General features: G+C 32.9%; 2 protein-coding genes across 2 annotated transcripts; both read left to right on the plus strand.

Moving 5' to 3' along the window:
* The first annotated feature begins 101 nt into the window (after positions 1-101).
* On the plus strand, positions 102-8,930 carry LOC106716724 (gastrula zinc finger protein XlCGF26.1). Its single transcript, XM_045683804.1, has 14 exons — positions 102-576; positions 1,007-1,111; positions 1,718-1,919; positions 2,141-2,278; positions 3,149-3,277; positions 3,926-4,095; positions 4,316-4,401; positions 5,349-5,468; positions 7,097-7,213; positions 7,296-7,445; positions 8,112-8,186; positions 8,255-8,366; positions 8,448-8,552; positions 8,756-8,930. Exons 1-14 carry the CDS (start codon positions 451-453, stop codon positions 8,918-8,920), a joined length of 1,800 nt encoding a protein of 599 aa, XP_045539760.1. The 5' UTR covers positions 102-450; the 3' UTR covers positions 8,921-8,930.
* Positions 8,931-9,159: 229 nt separating this feature from the next.
* LOC123722327 (zinc finger protein 567-like) lies at positions 9,160-16,861 on the plus strand. The gene is made up of 10 exons (XM_045683805.1): positions 9,160-9,250; positions 9,325-9,660; positions 10,257-10,557; positions 11,134-11,282; positions 12,516-12,640; positions 12,903-12,993; positions 13,182-13,328; positions 14,273-14,388; positions 14,725-14,862; positions 16,816-16,861. Exons 3-10 carry the CDS (start codon positions 10,290-10,292, stop codon positions 16,859-16,861), a joined length of 1,080 nt encoding a protein of 359 aa, XP_045539761.1. The 5' UTR covers positions 9,160-9,250; positions 9,325-9,660; positions 10,257-10,289.
* Positions 16,862-19,437: the final 2,576 nt, after the last annotated feature.

Below are 19,437 nucleotides of genomic sequence, written 5' to 3' on the forward strand. Positions count from 1 at the left end.
GTAACCAGTACAACTGGCTATAAAGGAACGGCTTCACAGTATACTGAATTGACGTCACACTCTACAGTGGTCGCAGTGCATATCGGAACACACCCAAAATGATTGGTCGTCAAGTCAGCAATAAAATTTCTTATTTCACCAATTTCCCTACAATAAAAGATTTTATTACCGACCATAAGTGGAAACTCGAAAAAGAAAACTATTGGATCACAGTGTTTATGTTTGCAAGCACTAAATAAGCGTATCAAGGGTTACAATTTTAAATATAAACTTCTCGCGCGCCAACAAGTAAATATCAAATCGTACACAAATATTATCTGTATCTTCAAGTACACTTTTGGCCAGCGCAACATGTCACACTTTTAAAACTAGGAATACACTTTTAACAAAAAAACATGGCGCTACTATAACGTGATTAAAAATAAATTAAGTTTAATTTCTTTTTTTGCAATGGAATTAATTAAAGAAGAAGAAATGACAACGTCTTCCTATTGTGTGAACTGTTTGTGCAAGTCCAAAGATAGAAATATACTGTACTACAAATTACAGAGTGAACATTTGAAAATTATATTTAAGGTAATTTTATTTATCATTATTATTTATAGTAAAGTATACAAATACAGTCAAATGATTAAGTCATGGTTTTATGTAAAAATAATTTAACATCTTAAAGAAATTATTTAATTGCTTAGAAGACATTCAAACTACAAACCATGTATGACAAATTGAAGACATATTATATTACATTTATGCCTGTACAGTAAGACAGTAGTGCTAGTGTGGCATGGATTGTAGCACACTGGTGCCAGTTACTGTTTACATTATATTAGGTGTATGCCAGTGCTGATTTTGAGCACTTCTGTCCTACTGGCACGATTAAAATGAAGAATTACAGTGCAAAAAAATTTACAAAGACTTATTGTTAAGCTTTTCATTTTCTTTGGAAGAACAAAGATAACATTTTTATATTTTTCAGTTGAACCCATGGTATATTATTATATTTCAGGTTGATGCTCTCGCTCTATGTTTTGTGTGCAAGAAACATGTACAAAATGCAGAATGTCTAATAGAAAAAATTTTAAATAATCAAATTTTAGTTAATTTGCATAATGTAAGTATCTATAAGTATTTAATTTAATTGGTACTTATTTATATTTAACAGTGCTTTAGGTTATTGTAAGTATAGATGAATAAAGATAAGCGAGAGTCCAAGGGATCTTGATATTTTTCTCGCTTAAAGAGGTTTCTCCCTTACCCAAGTTTCTCGCTTATCCAGGTTTGACTGAATTTGTATTCTAAAATTAATTTAATATGCGACAAAATGGTGCTGAATAGATTTTTAATAATAGTAGCTAGTCAGATCAAATTAGTAATTTTTTACGATGGAATATGTCAAATCAGTATGCTAACTTTACTGCTAAATTAGCTAATTATCAGGCATTTTTACAATGTAAAGAAAGAATTCAAGCTGTAATAAATTTTTAAAATTGATACCTAAATGACCAAATACAACATTGTATTCATATTAAAAATATTAGCTGTCGCCTGCGACTCCGGGCGGAATTAAAAAAAAACTTATTAAGTAGCCTATGTGTTCTTCCAGATTATACATCTGTGCTGAAATTCATCAAAATCCATTGAGCCTTTACACCTTTAAACAAACATCCATCCATTTAAACATTCGCATTTATAATATTAGTAAGATTTCTTTTTAAAGTTTTCAGACCAAACAATTGATGTTATGGTGCAACCATACTTCAATATAGCAGTTTTAGATACAATTGAATTATCTGGTATTGATGTACAAACAGACGAAGCAACTATTGTATATAAATATGGAGTATATAATGAATGTATTGTTAAGAATGAAATGAAATGCGAATTTGAAGATTATTTGCGGAATGATAATGATTTCATAGGTAAATTATTTGGAAAAAATAATTTTGAATAAAAATATTAAATTTGAAGAAAAGAAAAGTAATAATTAATATTTTAGATACAATTCCATAGCCTTGAAGCTCCTGTAGCCTAATGGATAAGGATATGGATATCTAATTATGTGATATTGGGTTCAAATCAACAATCCTAGATCTTATCTGTCTTATTTATAAAAATAATTACATATTTTAAATCTTTTTAGATATAAAAGTAGATATAAAAAATGAACTCTCAGACATCGCTGAATGTGATACTGATATTAATGAAATAAAAATACAAAAGAAAACTGTTAAAAAGAAAAAAGGAATAAATAAAGGTAGAAAAAGGAAAGCTGCAGTAGGTATGTGTTTACACTGTTTAAATACCGGTATAGAAACATGTTGCATTTGCTTTTGCACAAGTAATGATACATTTGTTGGTATTATGTAACACTAGCTGTTCCCTGCGACTTCGTCCGCGCGTAGCGCTGCCAGGCGTCCGGATAAAGCCGGATATAGGTAGGCTTTTTGATTGCGTGTCCGGCCAAAATAAACGGTATCCGAGTTGTCCGGCTTTTGTTAGGCTTTTTACATTTCCCAAACAAGAGTGTACCTATTAATACTGAGACAAAATTCTAAATAATATAGGGTGTCCGACCTTTCTACCCAAATGTCCGGCCAAACTGGCTGGTCTGTCCGGTCTGGTAATTTAACGACCTGGCAACCCTATCCGCGCGGATGTTAAAAAACTTAATAAGTATTCTATGTGTTCTTCTAAGCTATGTTATACATTTATGCCCGACATCATCAAGATTCATTGTGCCGTTCTTGTGATACCTTCTAACTTTCTCATTTATAGTATAAATTAAGATTAAAAATGCACAGGAATAATTTTTTTTAAATCACTAAAATAACGTATAAAAAGTTTGACAGATGACAGCTCATTCTTGACGCTAACGCCACCTACTTAGAGCTTTCAGTTTTTCTCTCTGATTAAAGGAATCTTTATATAAGACGTAATAAAAAATAGAAAACGGGGTAAAAATTATCCTATGTCCGTTTCCTGGTTCTAAGCTACCTGTCCACCAATTTTCAGTCAAATCGATTCAGCCGTTCTTGAGTTATAAATAGTGTAACTATCACGACTTTTTTTTTTATATATATAGATAACAGTTAATACTATTTTGATGCGAAAAATGGTAAAAATATAGTTTTGCTTTTTAACTTTTTAGTTACTAATGGAATGGAAGAAACAAATTGTCAAATAAACAATGATGTGAATTCTATTAATGTTATGGATTTATTTAAAGAATTAGAAACAAAGGAAGCACTTGAAAAATCTAAACTGAAAAAATCAATCGGTACGATTTTGTATGATTTTTTTTTTACTTTAAACATCTACACTAAGGCCACCACTAGAAGACTCTGTGTTAGATTAAGTGTCTTAACCTCTCATAATGGTTACTTATACTAACGCTATGTGTGATTTTGCATACGGCAAACAGTAGCGGCAGACGGCATCAGAATATGCCGCAACGACAGACAGCATTGCTTTGCAGTACTCATTTGTAGCGACGCCAGTCGTCCCTCCAGAACTGAAGTCTTAGTGGCGGGAAGTTATTGGATGCGGAAGACCGCATACTGTTGAAGGCGTAGGAAAGGCCTATGTCCAGCAGTGGGCAGACAAAGGCGGATGATTTGTAAGATTGCAACTGTCGTGGCTGTCTGCCGTTGCGGTAAAAATCGTTGCCGTTTGCAGTTTCCTTTTTTTGTGTTGACGCAGGCAATGCATTTACGCATTTCGCCGTCCGTGCTGCGGGGGCAGCAGGGATGTTAGGCCCCTCCCATCACCCTATGATGCCCCCCCTCGGAACACACGAAAGAGGGCATTCGCCACATTCGGCGCAGCAGTTGCCGTTTGCAGTATGCCGTGTCCCGCAAAATCACACCTTAATAGACTGTAATTAATAAGCATAGCTTTAAAATCTTGAATATTTTTTTTTTTTTAGAAAGAACATCAATACAAAAGTTTTATATAAATAGTGAACAATTAATGCAAGAGAGAAATATTAAGGCTAATGAAAAAACGTACATTAATTGTGTGTACAAATGTACGGACTGCGTAAAAGGTTTTGCATATAAAGCTACCTATCAAAAACATATGGAATTACATAGTAAGGTAATTCATAAATTTTATTGCAATTCAATGGTAAAAAAAAGACAAAAAAAATCGTTATTATTTTGAAAAAAAAAATAATTTTTTTTTTGCGTTTTTTCATTGGGAATTTCGTGGTTTTTTTATCTTGTTCTTTATCACATATTACATAAGAATTTTTTAGTTTTTTTTATATGGTTACTTATATTAAATGTTTTTTTTTTGTTATTTTTTTTTTTTCCAGGATAAAGGTAATTACGTATGCAATGTATGTAAGCAAAGAATGGATACAGATGAAAAATTGTTTCAGCATAAAAAATTGCATCAAATGTAAGTTTTTTTTTAATAATATAAATTGGCGAATGAGCGAGCGGTCGCTTCAATTCGCCGAAATAGCGAAGCGAAAGCTGAGTATAGACAATAGGTCTCTTTCGAATTTATACAGAATTTATACCACGACCACAAAGAAGACAGACTTCAAGTTTAAGTAATTCCTTGTACAGTCCGATAAGTATAGCGTGGAAGATAGTTTTAGTCTTTCCTTTCCCACATTTGTAAGGAAAGGATGGAAAGGGGAAGTGAATTTATCGGAAGAGAGGAGGCAAAGGTAAAGAAAAATATCTTTTTTCTGTACGTCTCTTCCTTCGTCGATTAATGGTAGGCAACACATCTGCAATTACGAATGTCTATGGACAGCGAACACATAGCTATTTTGGTGAATTCAAGTAACCGCTATTTAGTATATTATATACTACTAGCTGTCGCCCGCGAATCCGACCGCGCGCAGGTAAAAAAAAATGGGGGGGGGGGGCTATGAAAAATAGATGTTGGCCGATTCTCTAACCTACTGAATATGCTCACAAAATTTCATGAGAATCGGTCAAGTCGTTTCGGAGGAGTACGAGAACGAAAACTGTGACACGAGAATTTTATATATTAGATATGTATACTAACTTTTGCGCGTGACTCCGTCCGCACGGAAATTAAAAAAAACTTGATTAGTAGCCTATGTGTTCTTCCAGACTATGTTCTACATCAGTGCCAAATTTCATCAAGATCCGTTGAGCCGTTCCGGAGATACCTTCAAACAAACATCCATCCATTTAAACTTTCGCATCTCCGTATCTCCGGAACGGCTCAATGGATTTTATGAAATTTGGCACAGACGTAGACAGTCTGGAAGAACATATAGGATACTAATCAATTTTTTTTTAACTAGTCGCGGACTAAAAATAGTAAATAAATATATAAATAACAGTACTATATTTATTTTGCAGTCGTTACAAATGTTTGATATGTGGCATTACACAAAAGACGTGTATGAGGGATCATTATAATTCCTATCATTCCAAAGTGGCTGTACTTTACAAATGTAAATCCTGTCCAAGGACATTCACGTGAGTATATTTAGTATAAAAACTAATACTAGTTAGTCTATTTCAAATCACGAGATAAACTTTTTATATAAGAAGCGATGTAAATTTTATTGTAATTCATGAAGGACAGTGGAACTTGAATCAGCGAGAGTCCAAGACACTGTGATATATTTCTCGCTTTTTGAAGTTTCTTTTTAACACGAGTTTCACGCTTATGGAGGTTTCTCGCTTATTGATGTTTCTCGCTTATTGATGTTTCTCGCTTATTGATGTTTCTCGCTTATTGATGTTTCTCGCTTATTGATGTTTCTCGCTTATTGATGTTTCTCGCTTATTGATGTTTCTCGCTTATTGATGTTTCTCGCTTATTGATGTTTCTCGCTTATTGATGTTTCTCGCTTATTGATGTTTCTCGCTTATTGATGTTTCTCGCTTATTGATGTTTCTCGCTTATTGATGTTTCTCGCTTATTGATGTTTCTCGCTTATTGATGTTTCTCGCTTATTGATGTTTCTCGCTTATTGATGTTTCTCGCTTATTGATGTTTCTCGCTTATTGATGTTTCTCGCTTATTGATGTTTCTCGCTTATTGATGTTTCTCGCTTATTGATGTTTCTCGCTTATTGATGTTTCTCGCTTATTGATGTTTCTCGCTTATTGATGTTTCTCGCTTATTGATGTTTCTCGCTTATTGATGTTTCTCGCTTATTGATGTTTCTCGCTTATTGATGTTTCTCGCTTATTGATGTTTCTCGCTTATTGATGTTTCTCGCTTATTGATGTTTCTCGCTTATTGATGTTTCTCGCTTATTGATGTTTCTCGCTTATTGATGTTTCTCGCTTATTGATGTTTCTCGCTTATTGATGTTTCTCGCTTATTGATGTTTCTCGCTTATTGATGTTTCTCGCTTATTGATGTTTCTCGCTTATTGATGTTTCTCGCTTATTGATGTTTCTCGCTTATTGATGTTTCTCGCTTATTGATGTTTCTCGCTTATTGATGTTTCTCGCTTATTGATGTTTCTCGCTTATTGATGTTTCTCGCTTATTGATGTTTCTCGCTTATTGATGTTTCTCGCTTATTGATGTTTCTCGCTTATTGATGTTTCTCGCTTATTGATGTTTCTCGCTTATTGATGTTTCTCGCTTATTGATGTTTCTCGCTTATTGATGTTTCTCGCTTATTGATGTTTCTCGCTTATTGATGTTTCTCGCTTATTGATGTTTCTCGCTTATTGATGTTTCTCGCTTATTGATGTTTCTCGCTTATTGATGTTTCTCGCTTATTGATGTTTCTCGCTTATTGATGTTTCTCGCTTATTGATGTTTCTGGCGTTGGTTCTAATCGGAGAAAGCAAAGAATAGAAAAAATTTAAAATAGATAAATAAAAAAATCTACTTCGAAATACTAAGATATCGATATATAAACTCAAAAACTATTTGGTAGTTTCCATTACCTAATTGATAAGCATTACCTATGGCATAAAAAAATCCTATCTGAACCACCACCCCCTCTAGATCTAGTCTAGATCATCGGCTAGCGATATCCCTTGTTTATACTCTCTAGTTTTCTCTGTTGTTTAAAAAAAAACAGGTATGGTACTTTTGTACGTATGTTACCGCATAAGCCGACTTTTTTTTTCTTACAGAGACCGGTATTATTTAAGGAAACATGTCACTTACAGACACAAAGATAGACGTGTGACATGCGCGCATTGTATGAAGACGTACGCTAACAAAGATGTACTCAAAAATCATATACAATTGTAAGGAAATATACTAAAATACCGATTACAATTTGTCCAGTAATCTAGACAGATTTTTTTTCTTGAACATTGTTTTTTTTAGACGTCATCCAACAGTATTTCCGCCAGCGGAATTAAAAAAGACAATTGTATGCAATGAATGTGGTAAAGCATTTAAATCTCCGTCACAACTTAAAGCCCACAGTCTTAAACATTCCTCTGAGAAGAAGTTCTATTGTGTCGAATGTGATAAGTAAGTATTATTAAAATAATAAAAAATCATCTATATCTATCTATATATATAAAAGAAAGTCGTGTTAGTTACACTATTTATAACTCAAGAACGGCTGAATCGATTTGACTGAAAATTAGTGGGCAGGTAGCTTAGAACCAGGAAACGGACATAGGATAATTTTACCCCGTTTTCTATTTTTTATTCCGCGCGGACAGAGTCGCGGGTAAAAGCTAGTTTTATATAAAAAATAATTATCAATTCCTATAGGCCTTCTAAAAAATATATATCCTTGTTCCAATCAACACTCTGAATAAGATCTTTGACTTTGTATGTACAGGACTTGTCAAGCGCGCGTTCTTTCTGTCAAACAAAAATTAAAAATGACTTCTAAATTTGCTTAAACCCTTGTTTATTTATAAAGGATATATATCGTTGTACAATTAAAATCTAATACAAATCGTCAAATAAGCAAACGTAATATCTGAGAAAATAAGAAAGGCGCTGCTGTCGCGGTTAAAAGAAAAAATTAAATGACAGTTACAGCACGAACAGGTTCTTTTCACACTTAATTTACACATAATTTACTTTGACATATCTACCGGTTCAAATTGAGATATCTCCAATAAGTTCCCCTGTCCTTGTCCTCTGATAGTTTTTAAAATTAAAAAAACAATCTTTTTTCAGAAGTTTTAAGTCTGAAAATACATTAAAGCAACATTTAAAGTTGACAGCGAGACATGTCAACCCTAGCGAATTACAGTGAGTACATTGAAATTCTTAAATAACTTTAATATTTCCCTTTGAGTACATATTTTAGTATTTTTCAGATATCTCTGTACGCAGTGCGACAGAAGATTTGGAATTAAACGAGACTTGGAACGCCACATGAACAGGATACATCTTAATATAAGACCTTATAAATGTGATTTGTGTGAAAAGGTATTTATAACCTCAAAATTCAAATAGAACCGTCTCTAATATTTTTTGTAATAAATATTATTTGTTATGTATTTTTCTCAGGCATTCAATAATAGTTGGTGCGTAAAGAAACATAAAAAGATTTCACACGAGGGATACAAAAGGCCGTACATCTTCCCTTGCACTATGTGCGATAAGATATTTGACGTAAGTTATGGTTTTTGCAGTGTACAGATTAATTTAACCCCTTTTGTCTATGGTATACTTTGTGTTACTGTCATTTTTGATCATCCTGACATCTATAATGAGCAAAAGACAGTTTTTTTTCTCATTAAGAACGTTAAAGACTAAAAGCAGACTTTAAACAAAATAATTAATACATAATTTTATATGTGGCTATGTTTTTTTAGCAAAAATCTATTCTCAAATCTCATATTAGAACACATACTGGCGAACGACCGTTCCAGTGTACAATATGTCCGGCGAAGTTCACGCAGTCCAGTAGTCTCGGCACCCATACAAAACTAGTCCACCTCAAGCAAACAAGAACTGGAAAACCGAAAACTCTCAAATAAATTAATTTAAAACACAAAAAAATATTTTGATTTTCATTAGTTATTCACGATGAGGCATTCAATTTTTTTATTTTATGGCAACATTATAAATATAGTTTACTCTATGATCAAATAAACATTGACAGTTACACTTACATGCTACTCGCTTCTATAAGTCAAGAAATATAGTTTGTTTACACAAACAAAACCTATAAATATATTTAAATGTCTTCTATTTTAAACGAAGAAAATAATATTTGCACCATTTGCCTAATAGATCGTTCACAAGTGAATAGTATATCGCGTAACGATGATGTTGTTACTAAAATTACAGAATGTTTTGGAAAAGACGTAAGTTAAAATCTCTATCCATGCTTTTTCAACTGCTATATAACTTTATTAACAAAGGTAAATATAATTTTCAGATTTTAATTACAATTCTGCCAAGAATTTGCAAATTATGTATACAGAAAATTGAAGAAGTGTCTTCATTTCGTAAACTTATAATTAGCAACCAAAATATACTTTTAAATAGACTGAAAAACAATACTTACTTACCTAAAGACATAATCTATTTTAAAGTAGAGACGGAAAAAGAAAACAAAGAGCATTACAAATACAACAATGTTAAAATTGAACAAATCGAAAATGAAGACGCAAGTCAACCAAAATTTAGTGAAGTAGATAATTCTGACTATGATGATAATCTTTCTTTATCTTTTATTAAAAAATGTAAAGAAGACATCCATAAGAATGAAAAGGTAAGTTGAATATTGAAAATATCTTTTTCAATCATCACTTTTTATCTACATTCCATGCTTTTCCTTTTTTATATGGTAAAGTATCTAGCTGAAAATACACCATTTCTTAGTTTTTAAGTGTAAATAGTAAAAGATAGTAAGTATGTTTTTATGTATGTGGGTTTGTATGTATGTAAGTTTTTTTGTAACAGCCTAGATCCTAAACAACAGAACTGGTTTTGATAAGTCATTAAATTTTTCTTCCCCAAAGAGTCATAAAGAATATTAAACCAACATTTATTTGGACACAGGAAGAAATTTTTTAAATCAGTAATAAAGTACTTAAGCCTATGCCTAGCAGTGGGCGTTACGAGGCTGAATGTATGGATGGATGAATAAAGTACTTTGAATCTCACTAGTCATAAGTTCTTTAACATTCCCGAAACTTTTTTAATTTTGTTCAAGTATGTTTCAAAACAATAAAGTATTTTTTGAATAAGTTTATTCAGCTCAAATTAAAATATTTGTTTAAAAAAGCATCTAATAGATGGCGCTGTCCATTTAAAGCCTTAGTCATTTTTTTTCTTTTACTAAGGTTAATGTCCCTCTACTTTCAGCATCCGAAAAAACAGGAAACGTCATCAAATGAAATGGAAATAACAGAAAATTATACAAAAAAATGTTTAACATGTTTCAAATTATTTCTCACACAAACAGATTTAGTAAAACATTATAGTAAAGACCATAAAAATAATAAAAATAAAGACGCAAAAGATAATATTTATGAAATAGTTACAGATGATAATAATTTCAAATATAAATGCAGAAAATGTGATAAGTTATTTCAGAGTAAAGTTAAAATAAATAAACATATTTTATGTCATACACAAGAGAGACCATTTGTTTGTAAACTATGTGGTATGTATGACTTTATATTATTTTAATCTTACTAATATTATAAACTAGCTTTTACCCGCGACTCCGTCCGCGCGGAATAAAAAAAAATGCACACAAGATAAAAAAAAGTTCCTATGTCCGTCTTCTAGTTCTAAGCTACCTCCCCATCAATTTTCAACTAAATCAGTTGACCTTGAGTTATAAATAGTGTAACTAACACGACTTTCTTTTATATATATAAATGCGAATGTTTAGATGGATGGATGGATATATTTAATAGGCTATGTTTTACATCTGTGCCAAATTTCATCCAAATCCGTTGATCCGTTCCGGAGATACCTTCAAGCAAATATCCGTCTATCTAAAAATCTATATATGTAAAAGAAAGTGGTGTTAGTTACACTATTTATAACTCAAGAACGGCTGAATCGATTTGACTGAAAATTGGTGGGCAGGTAGCTTAGAACCAGGAAACGGACATAGGATAATTTTTACCCCGTTTTCTATTTTTTTTTCTGCGCGGACGGAGTCGCGGATAAAAGCCAGTTTATAATATTAGTAATATAGTATCAAGGTTTTTTTTAATTTATTTTTCAGGTAGAACATATAAAGTAGCATCGGATATAGTAAGACATGGCAGGGTACATGACGGTTTGAAAGTCCCTTGTAAGTTCCGATGTGGATATAGTACTGTATATAAAGGTGCTTTGAAGCAACATGAAAAACGACATAAGAAAGAATACACTGTAAGTATACATTTTAATAGGATGAATTACTAAAATTTATAAAGCAATCTTATCCGAAGTAAAGAGATACATGTGTAAGGGAATCTAATTGAGATATAACTCTTTACAGTCTCAATATTAATCTATATATATAAAAGAAAGTCGTGTTAGTTACACTATTTATAACTCAAGATCGGTCGAACTGATTTAGCTGAAAATTGATGGGGAGGTAGCTTAGAACTAGGAGACAGACATAGGATTTTTTTTATCTTGTGTGCATTTTATTTATTCCGCGCGGACGAAGTCGCGCGTAAAAGATAGTTTAAAATTGTTCTTTTTGATAAATATAGCGTAGTTGAACAAATTTTCTTTCAACTTTCAACAACTTAATCTTTCTTAAAGGGCGAAAAAGTATCTGCATTTCCTCTAATGTTGCAATTGTCAATGGGCGTTGATGATCACATAGTTTGTTCCCTTCTCTAGTATTATCCAAATCCAGCCGTAAAACTTTACTGTTTATCTAAATTATTCAAAGTTAATAGGAAAGAGAATTGATAAATTAATTATCTAAAGGGTTTTATCTTTTTAAAGGTTTAATTATAGGCTTATTATTCCAACAGACATGTTTTTAAGTCTGTAATATAATAAGTGATTATACAATTTAAAGTGGAAATGCTGTATATATCTTACTTTCTTACTAATATTAGTAATGCGATGGATGTATGGATGTTTATTTGAAGGTATTTCAGGAACGGCACAACGGATCTTAATGAAATTTGGTATAAATGTAGAACATAGTCTGGTAGAATACATAGTTGAAAAAAGTCATAGAAGTTGCATTCTCAAGTGTGTAATAATTTCTCGGAATTAAAAAAGAAAACGCCTATATGTTCTTCCAGACTATATCCTACATCTATACCAAATTTCATTAAGATCCTTTGAGACGTTCCTGAAATACCTTCAAATAAACATCCATCTAAACCAGTGATTGTCAAACTTATTTCTTTCACCGCCCCCTTTGAAAATTAATTATATTTCAGAGCGCCCTAATTTTTATTCAGCCCAAAACTTAAAAACCACAATTTCATTACTTTAATTAGTTTCAATGCCCCCCATTTTTTGGGCCCCTTATCGCCCCCTCCTAGGTTTCAAACGCCCCCAAGGGGGCGTTATCGCCCACTTTGAGAAACACTGATCTAAACATTCGCATTTATAATATTAGTAAGATATGATTATATTTGTTTTTTTCCCCAGTACACTTGTGATAAATGTAATAAAGGTTTTGAAGTTTTAACATGGTATGAACAGCATCAGAACATACATACAGGGGATAAACCTTTTGTATGTAATGTTTGTGGAGTCGCCTTTCATATGGACAGGTGAGAAATACATATACAGTATGTTCGGAAAATGTGTACAATAAAAATTATAGATTTCTTGCCCAAAAATGTGATGATTTAATATAACTCAACTCACAAAAGTTTTGTAACAAAAAAAAAAAACTGTAGTCGTTTTTTTTAAATATCTTGAAATGTATTAGACTTTATTCATATTTAAAAAATAGTACAAATAGAGGAAGTTTTGATGTGTGGTGCCGGAGAGGTAATTTTAGTCCTCTTTTCCTTCCCACCCTTTTCTTAGGAATAGGATAGGAAGGTTAAGTGGATTTGGTGGAAGTAGAAGAGGGGACACATTAGAAGGGGAACTATCCTGTCTGTGCGTCCTTTTTTCCGTTGGTTAAAGGTAGGCAGAGCATCTTTAACTGCGGATGTCTAAGAACAGCGGTCGTTTCGCTATTTCGGCGAATTCAGATGGCCGTTTTCTTGCTTGCTACCGATTGATATATAGTATGCTCTAAAATACGAATATAAAAATAAAAATTCAAAAATTTTTGCCCAAATTTCTTTCTTCATAGCATAGATGTTAGAGTGTAATGTGCATTTTTTCAGGTACCTACAAGTTCATATCCGCTCAGTTCACCCACAATCTTATGTTGAGGAGAGATTTCTATGTGTTCATTGTTCGAAGCCTTGCAGTTCTAAAAAAGCTCTTACACTACATTTAAAGGTACTTGAACACAATCTGAATGACCCAAAACTATTTAACACCTTCACTGCTGCCTTTGTCTTTAGAATACTAACTTTCTTGTGGAATTAAAAAAATGAATAAACTGTTAGTCATCATCATCATCAGCTCACTATACGTCCCCAATGAGGGGCTCGGAGCCTACCCTAAGTTAGGGGTGACTAGGACATAGTCAACGCTAGTCAAGTTCGGGTTGACTTCACACATATCATTGGATTTCTTCTCAGATATGTGCAGCATCACGATGTTTTCCTTCATCGTAATGTCAGATAAATGTACATATGTAAATCGAAAATAGAAAAACATATTAGTACATGACGGGATTCGAACCCAGGACCTGAAGATTGCAAGTCAAGTACTAAACCCTAAAACCCCTTAAATATTAAATTGTAGACAGTAATCTTTGTTCTGAATTTCATCCAAATCTGTTCAAATATCAACCATACCCATACATCCTTAGTATCCATGCATACAAATTTTTGCATTTATAATGTATGTAGGCATTGGGACATTTTGACCACAATCGCATTGAAAGTGTTATTATACTTTGAGGTATTACTGATAGAAATGTTTTTCTTAGTTCCAATATCCATGTAACATTATAAAAAAATAAATTTTGACATTTATTTTAAATTAGCTTTTACCCGCGACTTCGTCCGCGCGGAATAAAAAATGCACACAATATAAAAAAGTTCCTATGTCCGTCTCCTAGTTCTAAGCTACCTCCCCATCAATTTTCAGCTAAATCAGTTCGACCGATCTTGAGTTATAAATAGTGTAACTAACACGACTTTCTTTTATATATATAAGATGACAAAGACACATACTGTCTCTACCTTTGCAAAAAGAATTTAAGAGACGACAATATTTGTTAATAACGCAGTCAAAAACCACAGTTAAATTGTTAATTTATTTTGATCTTTAAGGAACACGGTATAACGTCGAAATTCCTTTGCGACATGTGCGGGAAAGTGTTCTCAGAAGCCAGACTATTGAGAATTCATAAGCGAATGCATCTCGGTATTAGACCTTATAGCTGTAGGTAAGTTTAAATTCAAGACCTTAAACTAGTAGGGTAGGCAGATATTATGAAATATTTGATGTCTTGACTTATTTTACTCGTCTCATCCAAATATTAATATTAATACAGTTTTAAAAAAAATTAATATCGTTAATGTTTAATTTTATTAGATTTTTTTATTTATTTAGCAGATTCAATAGTTTATTACGGTTCTAATATTTATTTTCATTCATTTAAACTTCATTCCAAAAAAAAAAAAAAACTTTAAACCCTTATGTTTAAGACCATTCATTCTCAACCATAAAGTCACTCTCTAGCTTTTTTAATTTAATTTCCTAAATAATTTATTATTTCAAGTATATGCAAGAAGACGTTCGCAAAACGATCCAATTTGACTGTACATGTGCAAACACACAGCGGCGAGAGAAGTCATGCCTGCGAGAGCTGCGGCAAACGATACACGCAGAGAGGGACACTGCTCAGACATGTACAGAGGTATGTAACACTAGATGGCGCTGTAATTAAATATAACTACGTTAACCAACATACACTAGATGGCGCTGTCACAAAATATAACACGGCCTATTTTAGTTTTATTTTCCTTCCCACACTTTTTCATAGAACTATGCAGTTCTTTATTCTGTTCTGTTCTCTGTTCTGTTCTTTGTTCTGTTCTTTGTTCTGTTCTCTGTTCTGTTCTTTGTTCTGTTCTCTGTTCTGTTCTTTGTTCTGTTCTCTGTTCTGTTCTCTGTTCTGTTCTTTGTTCTGTTCTCTGTTCTGTTCTTTGTTCTGTTCTCTGTTCTGTTCTTTGTTCTGTTCTCTGTTCTGTTCTTTGTTCTGTTCTCTGTTCTGTTCTTTGTTCTGTTCTCTGTTCTGTTCTCTGTTCTGTTCTTTGTTCTGTTCTCTGTTCTGTTCTTTGTTCTGTTCTCTGTTCTGTTCTTTATTCTGTTCTCTGTTCTGTTCTTTATTCTGTTCTTTATTCTGTTCTTTATTCTGTTCTCTGTTCTGTTCTTTGTTCTGTTCTCTGTTCTGTTCTTTGTTCTGTTCTTTATTCTGTTCTCTGTTCTGTTCTTTGTTCTGTTCTCCGTTCTGTTCTCTGTTCTGTTCTTTGTTCTGTTCTCTGTTCTGTTCTCTGTTCTGTTCTTTGTTCTGTTCTCTGTTCTGTTCTTTATTCTGTTCTCTGTTCTGTTCTTTATTCTGTTCTCTGTTCTGTTCTTTGTTCTGTTCTCCGTTCTGTTCTCTGTTCTGTTCTTTGTTCTGTTCTCTGTTCTGTTCTCTGTTCTGTTCTCTGTTCTGTTCTTTATTCTGTTCTCTGTTCTGTTCTTTATTCTGTTCTCTGTTCTGTTCTTTGTTCTGTTCTCTGTTCTGTTCTTTGTTCTGTTCTCTGTTCTGTTCTTTGTTCTGTTCTCTGTTCTGTTCTCTGTTCTGTTCTCTGTTCTGTTCTCTGTTCTGTTCTCTGTTCTGTTCTTTGTTCTGTTCTCTGTTCTGTTCTTTGTTCTGTTCTTTGTTCTGTTCTCTGTTCTGTTCTTTGTTCTGTTCTCTGTTCTGTTCTTTGTTCTGTTCTTTGTTCTGTCCTCTGTTCTGTTCTTTGTTCTGTTCTCTGTTCTGTTCTTTATTCTGTTCTTTGTTCTGTTCTTTGTTCTGTTCTTTGTTCTGTTCTCTGTTCTGTTCTTTGTTCTGTTCTCTGTTCTGTTCTTTGTTCTGTTCTTTATTCTGTTCTTTGTTCTGTTCTCTGTTCTGTTCTTTGTTCTGTTCTCTGTTCTGTTCTTTGTTCTGTTCTCTGTTCTGTTCTTTGTTCTGTTCTCTGTTCTGTTCTCTGTTCTGTTCTCCGTTCTGTTCTCTGTTCTGTTCTCTGTTCTGTTCTGTTCTCTGTTCTGTTCTTTGTTCTGTTCTTTATTCTGTTCTCTGTTCTGTTCTTTATTCTGTTCTCTGTTCTGTTCTTTATTCTGTTCTTTATTCTGTTCTTTATTCTGTTCTCTGTTCTGTTCTTTGTTCTGTTCTCTGTTCTGTTCTCTGTTCTGTTCTTTGTTCTGTTCTCTATTCTGTTCTTTGTTCTGTTCTCTGTTCTGTTCTTTGTTCTGTTCTTTATTCTGTTCTCTGTTCTGTTCTTTATTCTGTTCTCTGTTCTGTTCTTTATTCTGTTCTTTATTCTGTTCTCTGTTCTGTTCTTTGTTCTGTTCTCTGTTCTGTTCTGTTCTCTGTTCTGTTCTTTGTTCTGTTCTCTATTCTGTTCTTTGTTCTGTTCTCTGTTCTGTTCTTTGTTGTTCTTTGTTTGTTGTTTGTTTGAAGATATCGCCGGAACGGCTCAACAGATGATGACATTTTGCACAGATGTAGAACATAGTATGAAAGAACGTATAAGCTACTAATATGTGTTTTTAATTCCGCGTGGAGGGAGTCGCGGGCGACAGCTAGTTTAAAATAAATTTGAAATAATATTTGTTTCAGATTTCATAAAGGGACTAGTTTGGAAGTTGTTAGAAACGAAACATAACATTTTTTTGCATATCTTCTTAATTAAGAAGATATGCAAAAAAAAAAATGGGACCCATCTGCAAGCACTTCCTTTCGATTAAAATATTTTTTATTAAAATCGGACCACCAGGGGCGGAGTTTCGCGGTAACACACATAAAAAAAATACAGTCGAATTGATAACCTCCTTCTTTTTGAAGTCGGCTATAAATGAAGCCGAAAATGGAAGAATTCGTAACGCATTTTTACAACAGAAGAATGAAGATAAAAATATATAAACAAATACATTTTTAATTACTGTTGAATTGTTTCATTTTTTATAAAAAAATTAACAACCTTTTTCTCATACATCCTCGTAATAAACTTAAAAACAGCAAACATTTGTGGCATCTAAAATTGTTTTTTGGGCAAATAAACTAAATTATAGCAAAAGGTTGAAATTTGTAACATCTAAAATATTGGCAATTTAGCCCACTTTTTATATGTGGTAAGGTTTAAAAATGATAATATATTTTATATTCTTACATAATATCTTATTTTATCCCCTTATTATTCCCGATTTGTTAATTCGTATTTATCCCAGTGTAAAAATATATATAAACTTTTACCGTAGGCTCCAAAGATCAAAATGCCCGTTTAAAACATAATCACAGGGGTGAAAATATCATAATATAACTAGCTGGCGACTACGTCTGCGCGGAATTAGAAAAAAAACAATATGTAACGTATATGTTCTTCCAGACTATGTTTTATATCTATACCAAATTTCATTAAGATCCAGTAAGCATTTCTGGAGATACCTTCAAACATCATTAACCATCCATTTATCCATTCATCCATCTAATTTTTTTTTAAATTTTCTGTCATAAGAACCTCCTGAAAATAACAAGCACAACAAACAAAAAAATTGAAATCGGTCCAGCCGTTCACGCGTGATGGCGTGATCAAGGGATATAGGGATTCATTTATCTATATACATAAAAGAAAGTCGTGTTAGTTACACTATTTATAACTCAAGAACGGTTGAATCGATTTGACTGAAAATTGGTGGGCAGGTAGCTTAGAACCAGGAAACGGACATAGGATAATTTTTACCCCGTTTTCTATTTTTTTTCCGCGCGGACGGAGTCTCGGGTAAAAGCTAGTACATATATAGATAATTTGTTCAAAAATAAAAATTTCTTCAGAGATTTTGGTCTCAAAAATCAACGGTTAGACAGTTATATGTTCGTCTAGCACATTTTCATCCACGGCTATTATATATACCAAAAAAATTGTAACATCCTCTGATCTATATCAAGGTCTGACGGTACATTGACCGTTGTTGATGATTATTTATGTCAACCCGGAGCCCTAAATTCCTACAGGAACTAGCGGAAGTGATCCTGGATCAGTAATCGCTTCCCCGCTAGGTGCGAGCTAATGCATGATGCTGTCATGTACAAGAGATGAAATATCTGAAAGTAAATCTAAAGATTTTTCTCATTAATTTTAATGTATTGAACTAACCTAACCGTGTGTTAAACATATTATTATCTCTGTTTCTTCAAATTATGTGCTTAATAATGAGATTTTGGTCTCAGAAACCAACAGTAAATAAGTTATTCGATAATTTGTATTATGTGAAAAGATAAGGGAAATGGGTGATAACTTAAATTTTACTTGATATGTTTTTTGCTATCAATTTTTAGACAATAGTAGATAAAATAATTTGGGAATGAAAGGAATGGCGCGCTTTTGTTACTTAAAATAAGTGTCAGATAGATGTAGTGAAGGGACGCAAGCGTTGATATTTTGGTTATTCTAGTGTTGCGCCGATACGGCACATTGTTGATTTTCTCTCTAACACAATGAACGAAAATTAATACTTTAGTAGGCATTTTATGTGCCCCGTAATCGTGGAGTTAACGATTGTAGAGTTAAATATATGTGGAGACCGTGTATAAAGGAATTTGCGATGGAAAAAGCAGTACAATACCTTATAATATGAATAGTCAACAATGCCGTTTTCTATCACTCTCATATTGCTATTAGTCTGTCTATTTTTATATGTATCTTATTTGATTTAATATAATTATTACTGAAATCTTTGCAACATGTAATAAATAATGCTAATGATGTAAATTACACCTTTTTTTACCCCTTTAATATAAATAAGTAATACGAAACTCGACTGAATTTAATATCTCATGATATATTCGAGTTGAGTTAACATCGTGTATAACAGTATACACCGGATCTCGGTACGTCCGCGCGCTCCCCGCGGATGTCGCGCCTCGCTCCCGTGGGACCTCCTGCCCATCCCCTCCCCCTTTCCCCTACATTACCATTGCTTTACAACATACAACATGTACGAGAGAATAAATTTTTATTTTATTCCTAACTTTTCGAAATTTTTTCCAAGCATCAGTCATTATAGCTTTTTAAAATGTCACGGCATAAACAATGATTTTAGGTAAAGATAAAAGCTGTTTTTTTTTTAAGAAGGTAGCAATCTAGCAAACGATCATCCGTCTTCGCTAAAATAGAGAAATGACCGTTACTCATAGAGATTTCCAAGAAAGTTAAAAGGTTGCAAATTCGTTGCCTGCTTTTAA

This window comes from Papilio machaon, chromosome 23 (assembly GCF_912999745.1).
Source record: "Papilio machaon chromosome 23, ilPapMach1.1, whole genome shotgun sequence".
Taxonomy (NCBI): domain Eukaryota; kingdom Metazoa; phylum Arthropoda; class Insecta; order Lepidoptera; family Papilionidae; genus Papilio; species Papilio machaon.